This window comes from Amblyomma americanum, chromosome 2 (assembly GCF_052857255.1).
Source record: "Amblyomma americanum isolate KBUSLIRL-KWMA chromosome 2, ASM5285725v1, whole genome shotgun sequence".
In the NCBI taxonomy this organism is placed as follows: domain Eukaryota; kingdom Metazoa; phylum Arthropoda; class Arachnida; order Ixodida; family Ixodidae; genus Amblyomma; species Amblyomma americanum.
Window position 1 is genome coordinate 148,489,953 of NC_135498.1, and position 21,316 is coordinate 148,511,268.

Consider the following 21,316-nt stretch of genomic DNA (forward strand, 5'->3'; position numbering starts at 1 on the left):
AAGTGTTGTCTGGAAGTCACGAGGATTCGAAGGCTATAGCCGCGATAACGACCTACTGGCTTTCATTCGCAAGATCGCCTGTGAGAAACATAGCCGCCTGCAGCCATCGAACCCTCATACTAAAGCAGTGGCACTCATGAATGCCGTCTGCGATGAGCGCCAGCATTGACTCCGCGCTGAGTCCTCGTGCACTACCACGCTGAATGAATATGCCATGACCCACGCCAAATTAATGGGTAGTAAAAGGTCCCGACGAGGCGCCAGACTCCTCGATGGCGTGCACCTATTCTACTACAATGGAGTCCTGCAGCTGCTTCCCATCCGCTCAATGAGAGACATCTTTGGTCTTACTCCGTCCCCGCGGCTGCATAGTGCCGATTAAAAGGGCGACTAAGGCTCGAACATGAGTATCAAAAAAAGTTTTTCTCTCTCTCCCGTTAACTTATCACAAATGCCCAGATAAGTTCGTTATGTTTCGGCCAGTTACATCCTTACCTACAGCCCATACAAACGGTTCGGCGCTGTCACAGCTTATTTATTGTCCTTGCCCCAGCCGTATGATAGAGTAAAATGATTAAAACGACTAAAATGCTGTACTATGGCGCGTTCGCAAAAAACAAAGCTTAATTATATTTCAAGAGCCGCGCCACCTCTTCAGTCGTTTCAGACTTCTTAGAAGCCCAAGGAACTCTTTTTCTCAAAGGTGGGGAAGTTTTGAATAAGGTGCAATGAAATACGAAGTCCACATAAACGGTATTCCTGGTGCAACCGATAACAAATAGGACAATATTATCGCACATGTCATTACACCTGTTATCCTGACGATGCTTAGAAATCAGAACGTGTCAAGGGCACCATATTCCGCTGAACATAAATGATCAAGCCTCAGTGGGGTGCATAGCCTTGACACGACTGCGAAGAGCTCGTCCTTCGAGTACCATGTACAGTGAACTCTCCTGCCTTCCGATCCTAGCGGTTACATTGATGCGCTTACGGGCATAGCCCATTTTCCTTAGGAGTTTGATTTGAAGCTATTTTCATTCGAATGTGCTCATGAACATAAGAACGTCCGTGTGTAGCCTCGCGCTTCTTGTGTAAATGAAGGAATCCGACCTACTTTTTTTTTTATGACGGTGGAAAGAGGTCACAGGTGTTGTGGGAAGGCTGCTCTATGCGGGAAAAGATAAAACGCCACTGATTGCCAGTATTTGAGCCAATCACACATTGTATGCACGGACGCATTGTACGCATCATCTATACGCATTGCATGCAAGACGAGAAAAAGGAAACAGTGATGCCAAAGATCGCGGATGTTGCTACACGATAAAACTTGATAAAGCATGAGTTCTAGCAGTCATCTCCCAGCGCTGTCGGGGAACTAATTAGTGGGAATGTTTATTTTCTAGGACAGCGAGAAAAGGAGGTCATATTGAGCGCTTGACAAGGCTTCTCGCCCAATTATTTATAATAAACCACATTCATTCATTCATTCATTCATTCATTCTGGAAGCGCTTTCTGCGAATATCATCTCCATCTGTGAATGTTCTCCCGTCTCGGTCATCATCTGGGACTCCCCGTTCCTGCACGTAGCAGTAAATCGTCTACAATTTTTCTTCAGTCTCATAATTAAAAAATTGTACAATTTTTACACTATAAACTGAAAAAGGACATATGAGATACGGCGCCTAAATTCCGCTTGAAAATTATATTCTAAATTTGTGAAAATTATTAACTTCATTTTAAATGAAGCTAATATCAACGCCGCGTGTGTCATCCGTAGTGAATAATTCCCGCAAGCGCAGACGGCGACCATGGCAATATCTCGCTAAAGACGGAATATCGGTGGCTGCACAGGCTCAGCGTATGCGGTGAACAGCGGTGACGGCGAAGGAGAAGCGGGCCTATAGCGGCCTTCGCACGCTTAAGGAACTTCGACATTGTCTCAACATTAGTAAAAGCTTACATACAGTGGCACGGAACATTGAAAACGGAAAGTACCATCGGCTTCTACACTCCCCTATTGCCTGAGCATTTCAGGATACTTGGCCCTGATCAATTGAATAAAATGTTAACTCCGTTGTGGCCTACGGCTTGATATATTTCCTCTATTACTTTATGTTATGAATGCTTCGCCCTGGTATCAGTAGTGCGCATTTAAATAGCATAAGAAATTTACTGAGGGTTCAGTGTCAGCCATTACAAACCACGAAAATTAGAACTTCACAGGACTGAAAAAAAGGAAAACAGAACAATGAGCCGCATATCAAGAGAGCTTTATTGTTTCGGAAATCTGTAACGCTGGTTGCTTCGTACGAGAAATGGCGTAGTGTGATCCTGGTGTCGAAAGAACCAATCCATTTGTCCTCCGTCCTAGGGAATCAAACCTCTCTCCACACACACAAACACACACGCAGCACGCACGCACGAGCACACACACGCTCATACGCAAAAACACGCCCACGCGAAAAAAAAAGAGCACCTTGCGTATACTTACAAAACGTAATGCCAAACGACTGCAGCATCACGATAGCGCGACAGAAACTGATAGCACGTCTGTGACGCGTACGCATTGAAGCAAAAAAGAAAATGCCTGAGGGAAGCACTAAACAAAGAAGCGTCCCGTCGTACAGACGCGAGTAAAAAATATTGGCACTAGTGACGTGCCAAAGGAGCGGCAGATAACAATGCTCGGCGCTGCGGTTAAAAAAACGACAACAAAAGTGCCAGCTGTGTTCGCAAAGCACGGCGCAACGCTTGCCGCATGGTACGATTTTCACTGCTCCGGTGACGTCACTGTGTTAATCTTTTTTACTCGTGACTGTACCTTCTTGACTGACCATCATAGTGACGAGTACGGCGACTTAACATTTCGGTTGGGTGCCAGCGCCACTGGAGCTACATTGGCCAGACTTCTCAGTCGACATCCAACACACATCACGAACCCATTCCCCCCCCCCCCCCCCCCCCCCCCTATATACGTGCACGTGAGCTCCGCCACCAGTCCGAATTATCCGGAGCGCGGCCCGATTCCTCAACATTGACGATTGTTTCACAGCGTACATACAATAGTGCGTATATTCGAAGGGGTCCGAATGATCGAGTTTGCGCAAAAAACAAAGCCAGGTTATCGAGGTTTTACTGTTCCAGAAATACATCAATGACACGTTGATAGTATGAGCTTATGTGGATTTTAATTCTGCTTAGATCCTGGAAAACACCGTAGAATAGGCCCATCGTAAATATAACCAGTACAGAAGCGCTAACTTGCAGCTACAATTTATGCAAAATGCTTGAAAAATAAGTAATGATTCAAAAATAATAATAAAAGCCGGTAAAGCACCCACAGTATAGCGCACGTCTTCAGAATGTGCAACACGTATACTGATGTCGAAAAGTGGACAGAAAACTGCAGTATGTCCTCCTGATAAGTTATACCTCTTCCTAATAACGCTCTCCTCCCTATTCTTGCCAGTTGCAGCCAGACAGTAAGCATTGCCAACACGAAAGCTAGGCATCTGAGCCCTGTTTGTTCTTTAAAAGAAAGCTACTTCAATGTCTATAGTTTATGTGCTTCTCTCAATGTTGCGGTCTCCCGTCCCAGTCGTAGTGACATATTTCTATGTAGGCGGAATTCCTAAACTTTCACTTTTCTCGGCGGCTTCGGTGTAGTGTCTTTCAGTACTAATCCGAATACCTGCACAAATCCGAAATCATAGAACGCTGCAAATTAATCCGAAACTCTGCATTATGGCCTGTGTTTCTTGAACGTAAAGCTTGGGGACGCTAAATCTAATCGTTTCTGTAATGAAATTTTCTATCATTAGCTTATAAACGACCTACCAGCTGTCACCAGCTTATGCTAGTGCCCACGCATTGTTCGGCACACGTGCATTAAGGGTAGACAGAATTCGTATTCGTACATACTGCGCGCATTCGTACCGACCTTGCCGTTGTGAGCAGGTCACTATTCTGTTCTTTTAAACTGGTGTACTTGTCTGTATTGTACAGCAGATGTTTGCTTTCAAAACGGATGCCGTTATCAAATGAGCTATTTTTGTTTCGCTGCTATTTTTTCCTGATACCTGTTCGATTTGTCTACAATGTTGCAGTTTAATTGATTTCTTATATGTTCCTGCTAATCTACTGCCCGCCACAATTCTTAAGAAATCGACGGTGTAAAAAACAATTAAATGAAGGTGTTGAGGCAGTTCATATCCTCAACAGACGATACCTTCCTAACGCAAATTGCACTGTGCCTGATGTTATATACTTAGCATAGTTCTCTTGATCTTTCATCGATATGACAAAACAATGTGTCCGAACTGTTAAATTGTGGTGACGCGGCATGTCAAACCTTAAATGACTTGAAGGCGTGTTTTCATCTTTCAAATGATGCTTTAGGCATTAAAGTACATAGATCAGTGCGTGGTGTTCGTCTACGACCACTAAATAATATATCACCTAATTTGTACTTTCATGCTGTTTGGGTTACATCGACCGAACGACGGCTGCGACGTGTAGTTGATGTTTAGGTCACGTGAGGGACAAAAAAAGCCAACTGAAAGTGCTGTTACATAGTTTAAAACGCTACAGCACTTAAACCAGTCTGCTTCAGTAGTTACAATTACAAAAAAAAAACGTATCGGCGGTTATATTGCTGTTTTTTGTGCCTCATGTGACATAAACATCAACTATTCGTCACAGCCATCGTTCGGATGTTGAAACCGGATTGAAAACAGCGTCCAGAAGAAATTCAATTTTAAATTATTTAGTGGTCTTAGGCGAATACCGCGGGGTGCTCCGTGTAAATAATTTCTAGCACGTCGTCTGAAAGAAGAAACACGCAAGCAAAATTTTGGTGTCTGTAGTCCTTTAAAGCGTTGTCCAACTCCATAGTGTTATGTAAAGTGTGACGTTAGTGGTTCCTATCACTCAGGATCCACTTCAAAGTCAAGGCTCCTACGTGACCTTGGACGTGTACTTAAAAACGTAGAAGAACGGGATGAAACCTTTGCTTTCGAAGAAGGCAACCAGACGGTTGCCTTCCCACCCACACGTGAATATCGAATGGCAACAAAAAAAAAAAGGCATCAGATTCTCCAACTCTCTTCTCCTTCCAGATTTACGCAGTTGTTAGTCTATCAGGTTAATCCTGTTTTAAAAACGTTTTAGCCTAGAACTAACGAGCGAACCGTAGCTTTAGACCAATAACTTCTCCTAGGTTGTTCAACAAAGTTCAACGCTAAAAAAATACAAAAAAAACTATGAAAGGACATTTGAAGCTTTATTTCTAACAACATCAACTATTTGATGCACAGGACGAGCTGCTGCTGAGTCCGTGCGGTTGTGTGCTTTCCAGCCTCCGTTCTGCAGCTTCCGTGTAGCTGGGTTTCGATGTATGCGATAGAAGCGAAACGCAAAAGGCGTCCGTGTGCTGTGCGGTGCCAGTGCAGGCCAAACATCCCCACGCGGCCGCAATTATTCCGGAACCCTCTCCTATGACTCCAACCTACTTTCTTTTCGTAACGACGCGGTTTATGTGTCCTCTGGAAAGTAAGGCAGTTACTGAAACTCTAGTTTCCTCCCATCCCTTACGGCGCGGTTCAGGTGTCCAAAGATATATGAGACAGATACTGCGCCATTTCCTTTCCCCCAAAAACCAATTATTATTATTATTATTATTATTATTATTATTATTATTATTATTAAAACCAATTTTCACGCGACGCACTACCGTCCGTGGGACGCGGGTCCCCGAATGGGTATACATAGCTGAGTCTTCGAGGCACCTCCCCGGGGTCAGCACGGCCGTTGCATGCAGGATGGCGCAGATACGCCGAAGTGACCCTGTTGTGCCGGAACGTTATCTCGCTTGGTCCATTAACTCCGTCTTCCAAGTCACTATACTTACCTTAGTTTAAGCACGTCTGAGAAATAATTTTAAGCCGGAGGTATTTCAAGAACATAGGCTGATGGCTGCCTTCAAACTTTTCGCATGGATCTTAATTGTGTGTGGTTAAATGGTGGCACCTGTAAGTACTTAATGCGTGGTTTAACGTCCTATCCGAAAACCAGCACCAGCGTTCCTTAGCATAATAGGGGAACTTTTGCTATTTTGAATTAAGCCAACGCCACGGTGGCTGGTTGTAAGGAATAGCAACCCTTTTGACAGTCCTTCTAATTCCCCAAAGTCGTAACCGAGCCTGGAAGCTGGGCGTCTAGCTGGAAAAGATATATGTGGCTGAAAGTGAGAACGGTCTCACTCTTCACGTTGCAGGCATACTTTGCCAGATATTGCTCCGCTGGTGTGCGCGCGGACACGTGCTGCTCTTCGCCACTTTCTGCCAGCTGGCTGGAATATTTGCAGCCCACTATGCCCCGACCTTTCCAATGTTGGCGGCAGCCTTCGGCATTACACACGGTAAGTGCGCCGCTGCGCGTGAAAGGACGCGCAGGTTGCGTGAACTGAAGCTCTTGTCACATTAGGCATACCCCTGACATAATTTTCTACCAGCAACAAGCGCAAAACTCTTCGCTTGTTGGAGCACGTGAACGACTACTAACCTAGCTGAAATCTGAAATCATTTAGCGTGAAACACGTTAACGTAAGCTAATAAAACATATGAAAACAAATTTATCTCCGTGCAACCGACGCACGTGTCGCGTGATGAAAAAAATGCAAAACTAAGCCGTGGGTATCTCGGCATAATTTTTTTATTAAAACATACTCCCGTTGATGAAAACTTTTACCTAGCAACATTTTCCCCGCTTGTCTTTTACCACACTTGCAGGCATCGGGTCCGGCTTGGTGTTTGTCTTGGCTGGCTCTTTCATCGAGAGGCACTTCACAACGAAACGTCGGCTTATTATGCATCTGAACATTGCCGCCTTTTGCGGCGCTGGCGTTGTTTTTCCAGGACTCCTGCTATACGTGGCTGGAAGATTTGGTCGCGACAAGGTTCTTCTCTTTTGCGCAGGGTTCCTCTTCAACGTTCCTCTCCTATCAATTTTTATGAGGTAAGAGACATTGTTTCTCAGCGGACTCGCGAACGTTCTTTCCAGTGTTTTATTTCAAACTCCCGAAGTCTCATTTAAACCAGCCCTTGATATGCATGGGGTTTCTTTAGTTCGTATAGGTATACGCACGAATTTTCTTCCACGCTTAAATAAAAAAATGCAAGATTCCGGCTCGTTCGAGCAATAGCGTAGTATTGCGCCGTTGTACGACATGCCTGATTTAGTAATATGCAAGGAATTATCCTGTTTACACGATGTCAGCGATTGTTGCCTCAGCGTGGAGGGGGAGTACTCTCGTTGTTACAACTAGTGCTGTTGGAGATATTATTATACAAACGCGAGGGTGGTTTGGCCGAAGAGCGCCATGAGAAATGTGTCTGGTCGGCCGGAGATGAGTCAAAGGTTCAAGTTCTCAATCGATTTCAGACCATACAGGCCAAAGACTAAGCCAGAGGAAAGCTGGTACCCAGTGGCAAACCGGGGTTATATACCCAGCAGCGCTGGTGATCAAATCACGTGCCTCCCACCTCATTAGTGTTACTGTAGACGAATTACCATAATAATAATAATCAATATAAAAGTTTCAGCGGTGATTGCGAGGTATGATGTAGTGTCACTCATGTATCTTTCGAGTCATCTTCCTTTCTTTCCTGCTATATATTTTAAAGCGCTCGAATAAAAGCGATCATTTGTTAGTCAGCGCGGGTCTTTGTCGCCTTCTTCCCGTCCTTGTTTTTTTCTGTGCGAAGTTTTCCCCCCTGTGTAATGCATCCTTAGTGAGCAAAATATCCTGAAGGTAGGACTTTTGGGGCTGCCCCCTCCGTTGTTTAGGACTTTCACGAATGCTACGAGACCCAACTGCACGTCGTTAGGAGCAAGCCTGCTGGGTTCTGAACTTTTTACAAAGGATGTAGTACATTCCTTTATGTGAAGCGGACGGACAGAAGACAGAACGAGCGCTAGTGCTAGTAGGAACGATCGAGCCCAGCAACAAGTACTGAGCCCTTTTATAAGCCCATTTGAGTGCATTTTGGGAAGCATAGCGAATATTCGAATTTTTTTTAGCCGCTATGTTGGTTCAGTGTTCGGCCTCTGACCCGAAAGACGCGGGTTCGCTCCAGGCCGTGGTAATCGCATTTCGATGGAGGCGAAATGCTAGAGGCATGTGTACTGTGCAGTGTCAGTGCACGTTAAAGAACCACGGGTGATCGAAGTTATTTTTATGTTGATGTTGATGTTTATTCATTAAAAATTAGTTACATGGTAAAAAAACCTGTTCGTCCAAGCATTGATGCTTTTTTGCTGAACAGGGCAGCACGGCAAAGTGGCAAAAAAAGATATACTACACATTTCAAATGAACACATAACTATATTCCCCTTATCATATCCGAGAATTGCTAAAAAAAACAACCAACCAAAGAAGAAGAAAAACACACAGTCAACTTTAGTACAGATCATGAATATTTTGACAGGTGGCATATAAGAATGCCAAGTTTTTTTTTCACCTTATCTCCTACCTACAGAATGCTGATTAGTTCAGAATAAGACGCACAGTCAAAACACACTCACAGGTTTAAATAATTAGGCTCTGAACCCATTTCTGAACTAGACTCGTTGCCTTACATACAGACACTGTTGCAACATCAACAGGTATTTGATTAAAATAGAATGGAATGTAATATCCACTGGTTCTTTTCCCATAGTATGAAGACAGTCTCGGCAAAACAAAATCTTTTCATTACACAAAAGTCGCGTTGCTTAGCGTTTTTAATTTTGAAAGAATTAGAGAAGTTTTTATTTAAAACAATCGATACAAGAAACATATGTAAAGTAAAAACGCCGGTTTTTCATTATTCCTGTTTAAGTTTTACTTAGATCACTAGTATCATATGGCACTTTCCGAGCAATTCTTTTCAGTATCCTATTAAGGACATTAAGTCTAGATCTAGATGCCCAACCGTACATTGTTACACCATACCGCAATACTGCCTCACCAAGCGTTTTAAAAATCATCAAACGTAGTTGTAAATTGCACACCGATCTGACCCTGTATAAAACTGCACCCACTGCTCTCAGCTTTTTCGCTACATATTTAATGTGGTGAGTCCCGGACTATGTCTCATCAATATGCATTCCTAGTTATGTAAAACTACTGCAAACACAATTGGCACAGTTATCTTTGTGCATATAAAGTTGTCCTGAAAATTCAACTTTCTTATGTGGCTGCGAAATTAAATAAACGGGGTCTGAGGCATATTAACGAAAGCACATCTCCTGTCAAACAACGCCAAAATTTGGTACTCATCATTTTGCATCAATGAAAGATTGTCATTGTAATTGGATCCAGAAAAAAGGAGCGCAGTATCATCAGCATAAAGGAAAATCCTAGAATGTAATGGCAGTAAGGACAAATAATTTATATAAACATTACAAAGGAAATGACCCAAAATTGACCCTTGGGGCACCCCAAACTAGAGCGGCAGTGGAGGGCTATTCACATTTTTTGTTTCTGACAACCTTACACCTTTTGTGAACTTAATAAGAGCAAGTGATACGGTCCACGACAACCCATAGCCAACATTTTGTAAAAGAATATTTGGTGATGTATAGTATCAAACGCCTTTTTCAGATCTTGAAAAATGCCCAAAACAACCTAATTAGCATCAATCTCCTATTTACAAAGTCAGAGAAATTTTCTAGCAATGTAATAGTACTGTGGGTACTACGAAAGCCATGCTGCACATCACTCAGGAGGTACTACTTTTCGCAAAAGGAAGAAATTTGTTTGAGTAACATTTTTCTCAAGGATACATTCCACTGAAGGCAAAATAGCAATGGGTCTGTAATTTTCGCACTTCTGCTTATTTCCACCTTTGTATATTGGTCTGGCCACTGACACTTCCATTTTCGCAGGGATTTTTCCAGACTTAACTATATTTGATAGTGTATAAGAAAGCACCGGTTTAAGCTTATAAAGTTCATAATAATAATATTAATAATAATAATAATAATAATAATAATAATAATAATAATAATAATAATAATAATAATAATAATAATAATAATAATAATAATAATAATAATAATAATAATATAATAATAATAATAATAATAATAATAATAATAATAATAATAATAATAATAATAATAATAATAATAATAATAATAAATCTTTTATTGCACATAACGTGTACAGGGCAATGAAACGGGCCTGTCAAAGCCTCTAGTGGCTTGAGGGATTGGCCCGGCAAAGTCGGCAGACGGACGTGCAATATAAACATAAAATATGAACATAATGTCAACACTATACTAACACGAAATGAATAGTGACCAAGGTGCTAAAGGTTAGGAAAAGTGACAGAACAAATAATGAAAATAAACTGCAAAAAACGTAAGTTAAGAAAACAGTAGTTTGACAATTCGTGACTGATCATGAACATTTTTCAGACATATGGAAACCGTGTTACAATGAGTGAACCATGATTTTTTGCACTTTTTTTGATGTTGCTCAAAACACTTCCTCTGGCAAGACATTAAAAAATTTGGGGAACATAAACACAACGCCTGGCTTCCCCATACCTTGTTGAGGAGCGCGGCACCTTAAAACGAATGGAACTACGCAGGCGTCAGAAAGCTGTATTTCGTGTTTTGAAATTGCTGTCCCAGAAATGTCGTACCACTACAGTCTGTAGAAAGAGTTTTCGAAAGCATAGAAGATCAAGGGATGTGAAAATATTATCAGACACAGAGAAGGGGGCGTTATAGGCTATGTTTCTTAGTATGTTTCATAATAAAGTGTCAACTCTGTTTTGCCATCTGGTGGAGCAAAAAGCAAAAACAGTAATCCCATATCGGAGAATGCTGTACACCAGAGCATGCGCAATATTTTTTTTATGTGAAAAGGAACAATGGATTTTATATGGAAAAACAACAGGCCTCGCTCCGAAGCTTATCACAGATATGTGATAGCTGGCTGTGCCAAGACATATCACTGTCGAAGAAGAGTCCCAAGTATTTTACCGAATTAACATAGACGACCGGCACGCACCGACAGGGAAAACAGCCGTAAACATGTAGAAAAACGGGCGCATCCATAGCTGTTAGTTTTAACGGGGATCTGAAGCAAACGAGTTTTGCTTTAATCGGGTTAACCTTCAAGCAGTTATTAGTGAACCAAGTCATTGTTTTTTGTATATTTTTCTAGAGATTAGTAATAACCATGTTGTAAGAAAAGTGCTTGGAGAGCAAAACAGTGTCGTCGGCGTATTGAAATACTAGACCTTTAGAAATAACCTGAGATAAGTCATTAACGAACAAATTGAACAGAAGAGGTGATAATAAGCAGCCCTGTGTAACCCCGGCCTTCAATGAAAGTTGACTACTTACATTTGTCGTCCCGTCTAAACAACAACTTGTGAACGACCGGAAAGGTAATTCTTGAGCACATCGTAAAATGGACCTCTGAAGCCTATGGAGTATAGTTTTTCAAATAAAATACCGTGATGAACTGTTTCAAAAGCTTTATAAATGTCTAAAAATAAAGCAACAGTAAACATATTTGAATCGAAAGCTGAAAAAAGTTCATCGGAGAACTCTTCCAGAAGAGCTACAGTACCACGACCGGGAACAAACCCAAACTGGCGGGTTGACAGATTAGAAAATTTTTCAACAATGGATGACATGGATCTCAAAAGAAATTTCTCAGTTATGTGGGAAAGTATAGGCAAGATCGAGATCGGTCGACAGTTTTTCATGTCGTCTTTTTGTCCTCCTTTAAATAGCGGTTTAACTAAAGCAGTTTTAAGGTCAACCGGGAAAAGTGCAGTGCGCAAAAAACCATTCAGCATGAAAATCTGAACATCAGACAATGCCTCGAAATTTCTTTGGAACAAATTTGCTGAGAAGCCGTCAATACCAGGAGGTTTATTTCGCTTGAAGCTAAAGATTATATCACGCAGTTCTTGTTTTGTAATGCTGGCTAGAAAAGCGGACGCAGAGTTTGATTCTTTCAAAGTGTATTGGTATGTCTGACTGGAAGATGCTTTCTCTGAGGCAAGTGCGAAAAATCGATTAAAACTATCTGCGACTTCGATGCAATCTCCCGGAAAGAAGGAAAGCGGGGACGTATTTGCAGAATTTATGCCCCGAAGGTGGTTTATCAGTGACCTCGTTTTAGCGGCATTCCTTCACGACTGGCGAAATTCTTGAAAAAAGTACTGGCGCTTCGTGGACCTTAGCAGAGCGACCACCCTATTTCTTGCGGCTTTATACTCCAGCCGTAAGGCTTGATTTTTTGGTACCCGTTTACACCCTCTCCAAAGTATGTCTCTGTATGAAATGGCAAGCATTACGTCAGGGGTCAACCAGTTATATTCTCTTCGGCGCTTTTTTATTAAGACGCGTTTAGAATTGTTCTCAAACTTCCTTATTTGGTCGCAGAAGATACTATAGACCTTCTCCGGTGAATTAAACTCAGTTATTGCTAACCAGTTAAAATTGCTTATTAAGCTATCTAAGACTCTATGGTCAGCTATTGTAATATAGGTGAGGTTATTTGGAACAGCGTTTCGTGAAGCATTTGATAAAGTAAACGATGGAGACGAACGACAAGCAACCAAATAGTGATCCGCGAAGCGCTGTAATATAACACAGGAGGCAAACGAGTAGTTAGGAGCACATAAGACAATGTGGTCTATACATGAACTAGTTTGATGACCGTTAACCATTTGTTCACGAGTAGGAACTGTGGTTGTATTTATTAAACCACATGAGGACAGGACAGACAAGTAATTGGAAATGGTGCCCATTGTAGGGCACAATGTATTTATGTTTAAGTTGCCCACTAAACATATTTCTTCCGCAGAATTCCAGAGGTGCAATATTTCTTCGAGTTCTAGCATAAATAGGGTGATACTAGCGCATGGCGGCCGATATACAGCCAACAAACCTAACACCGGGCGCCTGAAGTTATCTTCAACGCTAAATATTCCGCATGCGCGAAGTTCACGTCCATTGATGAAACATCAAATTTATCACTTACAAAGATGGCGATTCCACCACCTTGACGATGATGCCTTGTCACAAAACGACTTTGATATCCTGGCACTGAAAATGTACGCAAGCAAGCATCTGAAGTATTGATTTCTGTCAGCACGAATACATCGACGAATCCTATTCCTGACGTAGCGACGAGCTTGAATTCTTCCCAGTATTTGAGAAGGCTCCCGATATTTGTATGTAAAATAGTGAAATCATTATTATCGCTCACACCAAAAGTGTCCTTGAACGACTGGAAGTGTGGTAACTGGTAGCACGTGTTAGCCATGATAGCTACACAATGTTGTCCAAGTCTGCATGTCTGATTATTCGAAGAAGAGACGATCCTTTACTCTTTTTCACAAAACTCTTGCCACGCTTCACCCAGGCAACCTTGTACTCCATTTGCTTTGCTCTAGTCCTAGCACGCCAGAATAGGTCACGTTTTAGTCTTGTCAAGTTTTCGTTCAAAAATATCTTTTCAAGAGAACTAGCTTCCCCAGAGTTGTAGAAGCTTTCCTCAGGCATTGAACAGATTGTTTCTGGCAGCAGTTGAAGTGAAGCGCATAAAGACCCTCGCAATAGAGTCACGTTTTCCCGGCAGACGATGAATCGCCTCAACCTCCGACAGGGAAAAATTCTGGAGGCGTAATTTTTCAGCACAAAGCACTTCCTTCAGAATTTCATTCTCTTTTTCTGGGAGACCATGGATTTCAAAGTCCACGTTGCGGCTGTATTGCTCGCTCTCATTCATGTCAACCTGCAGGTGCTCTAGCTGTTCGGCTTGTGCCTGAACTGTTGCTCGGAGGCGCGGTGATCTCCGCATCTCTAGATGTTGCTTGTTCCTTGGCGGTCTTCATTTCATCAAGAATAGAATTATATTGTTTTGCCATAAAAGTCACCGAGTCCTCGAGCTCATGAACTGACCGGGTTAAGCTGACAACTTCGGCGTTTAAGAAGGGCAATGAATCAACCTTTTGTTAAGCTCAGGTAGACATTCCGAACTCTTTTTTATCTCGAGCAAAGCAAAAGCAAAAGCAAAGTTGAATCCTCGCCTGCACCTTCATCAGCCTCGAAAGCATCTACCTGAGAGGCGGAATCACCAGCGCGTTTTTTGCTGCCCTGCATGTTTTACACACCCACACGTCCCTTTTTGCTGGGCCTATTGCATTAAAGGCACTAGGTGCAATTCCGGAACATGTCTGACCTAAGTGGTACGATAGCGTACAATTCGCACAGGTCATGAACTTGCTATCATCGTTAACTACTTCGTGGCAAGCAATACATTCAGTAGTATCATTAGGCATTGCAACTTGTATAGAGCATACACTGAGGGCAGTCGGCAGGAAATTCAAATTAAGAATGCAGGCAACGAAAAAGACTCGCAACCTGTTGAAATACAAAGTGTCAGCGTTGGGCAACGTAATCGCCGCCGACTGCAGAGGATCCCGCGATGTCCGTTGGCTTAAGTAGTTTTACGATGAAACCAGGTTTTCAGATGAAGTTGGTGATTGCCGCTAGAAGCGGCAGGACGGTTAGCTTCGACGAAGGTGATAGTGGCATCCGGGGTGTCAGGGGAACCGCATCCAGGGCGCCACCTGTTGAAATACAAAGTGTCAGCGTTGGGAAATGTAATCGCCGCTGACAGCCAATAATAGTAATAATAATATTATTAGTATAGGGTTCATAATAGGAGGCCTGACACAAGAAAAACTCATAATGAAACTCCTCAGATCTTCATCTGCGTCTATTATATATGCCGAGTGCAGATTCTGGGTTGATTCAGAAATAAACTCAGCTCCTAGAGCGCTACCTTCTCTTAAATTATTGGTAAAAGAAGCTAATGAGTCGATACAGTCTTTTCTTACATTCTGTATCTCTTTACCCGGAAAATTTGTAATTTTAGTCTCATCAATGTTGTTTTTCTTCTTCCTCCCACCAAATGAATTTACAATATTCCACGATTTACGAGGATCTACGATTTACGAGGAGCTTTACACTTAGGCTATCCTCGCTATCCGGCTTCACTGAGGACGTTAAGCCCGATTAACTAATTCAGATGAAACCTTACTGTTTGGATTAATGTGACAAACATCACGCGCAATTTCACTGAACCACACATTATAGACGGCTTTGCATTTAATGTTACAGGCTCCATGATAGTGAGCCCCGAATAGCTCCGGCAGTGCGACTGGAGAAGGTGCTGATAAGCGATTATTAATACATGCATTTTCTTTCATTTCTGATAGTTTTTCATCATTACGGCTGCTGTGACGTCAGTGCATGCTATGTATACAGACGACTGAATTTGCACCTTCAGGAAAGCCAATTTCTTTTGCACGGGATAAATAAAGCATTCGAGAGTGGGAAATGAAGTTCCGAAACATGGAGAATTGCACAATAAATAAGCGATGTTTTATTGGTATAGATGCAATATGTTTGATGCTGATCTTTGGCAAAATCGCGCACCCAAACTCATTCTCGTTATGTTTCGGTTTGCTCAGTAGTGTTTGTTCCAACGACTTTTGCGAGCCCTTTCTTTCCAGCACGATCAACAGGCTTGGAACAAAAACTTAAGCATTTGTTCACACACTGCTTTCAGGCCGTTTGAGACCAGTGAAGACGGTCGCGGCGACTCCGGTGGAAAGAGTGGCCGTGAACCCTTCAGCGCTGAAGAAAAGTATAGCTCGCTGGTGAATCATTCGGTGTCCGGAAGTACGGAGTCGATACTGAGGAAACCACTGTTCTACATCACTGCGTTGACACATATATTCTTCTTCTATGTCTTCAACCTGATCGCAACCGTAGCCATTGATGCCGCCCTCCGGAAGAACATTCCCATCACCTTGGCTGTGATTGTCGTCCCGGCCGCTTCCGTGTTCGACTGCATAGGCCGGATAGTTCTGCCGATGGTGAGCGACGCCGGCTACGTAACCCAGCCCGTGCTCATCGTGGTCGACTACGCAGTGGTCGCGATGGGACTGCTCATCCTCTCCCTGGTGCGGGATTACCCCAGGATGTTCCTGGCGGGCGTCGGCATGGGTGCGTTCAATGGCCACGCCACCGCCGTACACAGCTCCATGATGGCGGACGCCGTCGGTTCGAGCAAGCTGGCGGAGAGCAACAACTTCGTCACCTGCATCGCGTCGCTTGCATTTCTCACGAAACCTTTCGTCATTGGTAATGTAGTGAATTTCGTTGTTAATGTTGGTTTGTTTTTACCAAGTCGTAGGACTGTGTTTTCTTCAAAGAAAAAGAGCAGAGAAACACGCATGTCTTTCTCAACGCATGCGAAATTTTATGAGCAATAGGTGCTTGCAAAAAGCTGTTCCAAATCTAAATCGTTAGTTTTTTATCACTTTTTGCATAGCCTTGCGGTAAAGCATGTAATAATTCAAGTATGCTTATAAATCGCTTTCAAACTCGTAGCCGCACTCCCGTCCAGTTCGAAGTAACTTTCATACTATTAGCGACGCATTCAACAATTCTTGTTCTTTTTCTTTTTTAATTGTTTTTATGATCACAATCGCCATAAGCCATTTTATCTTGCAATCACAAATAATGTTTTGTTTCGTAAAGGTGCCCTTCTCGTGACATGACAGGGTAATTTTCGCAGAAGAGGAAAACCCTTCGCAGAGTTTCCTAGCATGGCTATCCGCTGTTCTTTTCGCAATAAACGCCAGATAAATATTCCTGAGTCTAAAAATTAACCTGAAGAAATCGAAAGTAATGTTCGACTTTCTCGGACTCCAACTACAGTTTATCACAGGCAGTAAAAGTGGTAAGCGAATGTGTCTACTTTGGGAAGGTGATGACCACAGATCGTGGCCACTGGATTGAAGTATCTAGGAGAATGAGAATTGGATGGAGTGCATTTGGCAGGCACCCTTAGATAATGAATATCAGTTTGCAAATATCCCTCAAGATGGAAGTGTATAACCGCTATGTTTTACCGATACTAACCTATGGGGCAGTAGCGTGGAGACTAACGAAAAAGAGTTGAGCTGAAATTGAGAACAGCGTAGCGAACTGGGCGAAGGAAGATGGTAAGTGTAACGTTGAGAGAAAGGAAGACAGCAGAGCGGTCCAGAGAACAAAGGGAAAGTAACGATATCATAGCAGAAATGAAGAACAACAATTGGGAGTGAGCGAAGCATGTATTGCGGAGGCAAGATAACCGATGGCCACTTAAACTAACGGAATGGATCCCAACTCTGGAATGTGTTTGTTTTTGTACTTTTTGTGGCACCCTTTGGCTAGTTTAAATTGGCTCAGTGCCAACTCGCCCAGTTGTCAGCCTTGCTGATAGATTCCGAGGAAAGACAAGCGCAGCAGGGGACGTCATGGAGTCAGGTTGGCGGATGAAATTTGGAAATTTGCGTGGCTAACAAGGTCGCAGGTGACACTGGACAGAGACAAATTAGACGGATATGAGAGAGGCCTTTTCCCTACTGCAGACGTAGTCAGGCTGATGACAACGACGATGTAACCGAGCATAACGTTCTCGGTGTGTATTTTTCTACCCATCATAAATAGAACGCTCATATAGTATACATATCTAGAAAACTAAACCTTTGTCCATAAAGTTTCGAGACTGATTTATATTTTCTACAAATAATTGCCCCAAACAAAAGTTGGTGTGTATGTGTAGCGCCAACTTTTCGGGCTAACCGGAGCTATTTATGTTAATTGCTGTGGCAGCCGCTAGATGGCAATACATGCAGAAACTACGTCATGAAAAATAGGGCACTGTGGAATTACAATAGGTATGAAGTGGTAAGAGGGATCTGGAATGGAGTGACGGTCCCTAGCCTGACTTTCTGTAACGCGGTCCTGTGCATGCGACCAGATATTCGAGCAAGGTTAGAAATTAAACAACGTGGCGTAGGGAGGCTAGCCTTGGGGGCACATGACAATACACCAAATCAGGGGGTACAAGGTGATATGGGATGGGCGTCGTTCGAGAGCAGAGAAGCTTGCAGAAAGATAACATTTGTGGAGCGACTGAGGAAAATGTGGGAAAATCAGTCGGCTGGAAAAGTTTTCAGATACCTGTATATAAGGAATGTTGACACGAAATGAAGAAAGCGGAGTAGAAACTTGACAAGCAAGTATCTGGACAGCAGTAGGGGGTAAACCAGCAGTTATTATTTATTTATTTATTTTATAATACTGCCACTCTCAGCCGAGAGCCTTGCAGCAGGGCATGAACAATGATTTCTTGTACGCGTACAAGTATACGTGTGAATGACACAAATCACGGAGAAACGCCATAATTAATCAAAATACAAGCGACAAGGTAATACAAACATACAATAGAAAACAACGTTAAGAAAAAGTTAAAAGAAACGGAGAGCTTTGTGGAAAACAGCGATGCTGAACAAATCAGCACTGGGAACATACAGGATTTTTAAGCAGGAAATTGCCAAAGAAAATATCAATGATAATTCTAGGGGAAGCTCTTTATTGTTTGAGGCCAGGACGGGAGTTTTGCGGACTAAGACATATAGAGTCAGGTACACTGAGATAGACACGTTGTGCGTTGCGTGCGGAGAGGAGGAGGAAACGGCTGAACACTTGATATTTTTCTGTAAAGGGCTTCACCCTACAGTGGAAAGCAGCGGTGCTGATTTATCCAAGGCATTGGGGTTTAAGGACAGTGAAGGGAAAGTAGATTTTAAGCGGGTAGAAGTAACCAAGCGAAGGTTATCTGATTGGTGGCTAAAATCAAGAGAAGAGTAAAATTTCATGTCATGGCTAGGTGGCTTGAGCCACCACCCTATTTAAAGGGTTCAGCCGTATCCATCCATCCATCCATCCATCCATCCATCCATCCATCCATCCATCCATCCATCCATCCATCCATCCATCCATCCATCCATCCATCCATCCATCCATCCGTCCGTCCCTCCGTCCGTCCGTCTGTCCGTCCGTCCCTCCGTCCGTCCGTCCGTCCGTCCGTCCGTCCATCCATTCATCCATCCATCCATCCATCCATCCATCCATCCATCCATCCATCCATCCATCCATCCATCCATCCATCCATCCATCCATCCATCCATCCATCCATCCATCCATCCATCCATCCACGTTGTCACTAGTCGTCTGCGCATTCTACTGTGAGCGAATGTGGAGAGATGGGCGTCCACCTCGAACAGCGTGTAAACAAAATTCTGTGTGAAGCTTGGCAACACAACCGCACAGACGTATGAGCTCCTTTGGGATGCTTAAAGCAATGAGACATTATCGCGGGCGCGAGTTTTAGAGTGCTACGAGAGGTTCGTTTTGGGGAGAACGTCGGTGGAAAACGACACAAGGCAGGGGCGCCCTTTAACCTTACAAACTGAAAACAACGCGGCTCGCATCAGAGAAATCGCGCAGCAAGACCGCATCATTACAGTCCGCATGCTATCTGATGCTCTTGGCATTAGTAAGACAACATGCCTCCTAATTTTGTGTGAGAACTTAGGGAAACAAAAGCTGAATTGCAGACTTATGCCGCACTCCCTCACACAGGACCAGGACACGCGGGCATCAGTGAGCGATGAATTGCTCTCCGAGGCAGAGAAGTATGCTGCATTTGTCGACAGCATCATTGCTGAAGACGAAACATGGTGTTTTCAATACGATCCTCAAAAAAATAGGCAGAACGCCGAATGGCGGTCCACAAGATCTCAGGCGTCGAGAAAGGTGCGGCGACAGAAGACCAAAACAAAGACGATGCTGATAGTTTTTTTTCATGCCTGAGGTGTCATTCACCACGAGTTTGTGCTACAAGGGCAGACAGTGAATCAGGAGTTTTCTATCTAACTTTCTGCATGTAGACGTCAGTGTGTAAAAGTGGGGAACAGTTTCAGTTATTTTGCTTGTATTTATTCTGGAGTCCCCCAGGGCTCTATATTAAGCCCCATGCTCTTTAACATTTATGCGAACAATCTGTCCGATGTAATAGATGAACATGCGTATCAATACGCCGATGACACGGTACTTGCATCTTGTTCAACTAATTACTATGATGCACTAAGCTCATTACACAATAATGTAACCAGAGCCATGGACTAATTTGCGACTAACCTAATCAGCATTAACCCTACTAAAACGGGACTTGTGTGCTTCCATAGTTCAATGAAAAAAATTCTACCAATGAAACCATTATTCTTATACACATCTGATTGTAATATATGCGCTTGTCAACCTGTTTATTATTCATCTTCGGTTAAATATCTTGGGTTGTTTTTTGACAGTGATCTTTTATGGAATTCTCTTTTGTCCCACCTCTGTAAAAAATGCGCGCGGTTTCTTGTATGTTGTACAATATCCGATGCTCAATGCCAATTTCTGTACGAAAAACAATTGTTCATGACCTAGGTTACAGTATTATGTGTTATAGTTTGCCTGTGCATGGTCACTCCACCATTAGATGGAGATGAAGCGTTAATTAAATTTTACGTTCTTTGCTGTTGTCAATGGTATATGATTTATGCCCTAAGAAAGACACAGATGTGTTTAAGCTTTTGAATACGCCCTCCTTTACGCCTCTTATGGGCGAAACTGTTACAATTAACCACTTTTGGAAGAATTATTTTGAAACACTGTACACACCAACCCGTGGCCTAAGATCAAAGGATCCTTTCATAATCCCCAAGATTTCTACAAAATATGGTAAACGAACGCGACAATATTAAGTGCCCGCAATATTTAACAAATTGCTAGCGCCTGTTTTAAAAGCGAAAACTAAGCAAGAGATAAAATGACTGTTAAGGAGCATTTAAGTTTTATTTTATTTTTCCAGTCATCTTTACACTTTTTCTCTTTCACTGCTATCTTCAGTAACAACTTTCTGCATTTTCTTGTTTTCTGATTGTCAGGCACTGCCAGTCAAGCCCTCTGAGTCTTTGGCGGGCCTATTACGTGTATTGATTTCTTGATTGTGCAGAATAAATATTGTATTGTATTGTATTGTATATCCGCCTGCTCCAACACATGCGTGATGCACTGCGACGCCATCGTCCTGTCTTATGGACATCTGGACAATGGAGCCTTCTACACGATAACGCAAGGCCGCACACTGCTCTCAGCGTGACAAAATTTCTCGTCAAGTACAGCATTACTGTACTCCTATCCGCCATACTCGCCTGACCCCTCCCCATGCGATTTTTTCCTGTTTTTTTCGTGTGAAGAAAGCCCTAAATGTTCGCTGGATGGGGAGCGTGGGGGCCATTCAAGACGCCTCGACAAAGGAGCTGACAGCCCTGTCAAAAG

At 42.9% G+C, this 21,316-nt stretch overlaps 1 protein-coding gene across 1 annotated transcript in view; it reads left to right on the forward strand.

Moving 5' to 3' along the window:
* The window catches only part of LOC144120139 (monocarboxylate transporter 11-like), a 49,084-nt gene extending 28,139 nt beyond the window's left edge, over window positions 1–20,945 (forward strand). The window contains exons 3-6 of the mRNA XM_077652577.1: window positions 6,279–6,422; window positions 6,793–7,018; window positions 15,657–16,234; window positions 20,923–20,945. Coding sequence (XP_077508703.1) covers window positions 6,279–6,422; window positions 6,793–7,018; window positions 15,657–16,234; window positions 20,923–20,945 — 971 coding nt within the window. The remainder of the gene's footprint in view (window positions 1–6,278; window positions 6,423–6,792; window positions 7,019–15,656; window positions 16,235–20,922) is intronic.
* The last annotated feature ends 371 nt before the right edge of the window (window positions 20,946–21,316 follow it).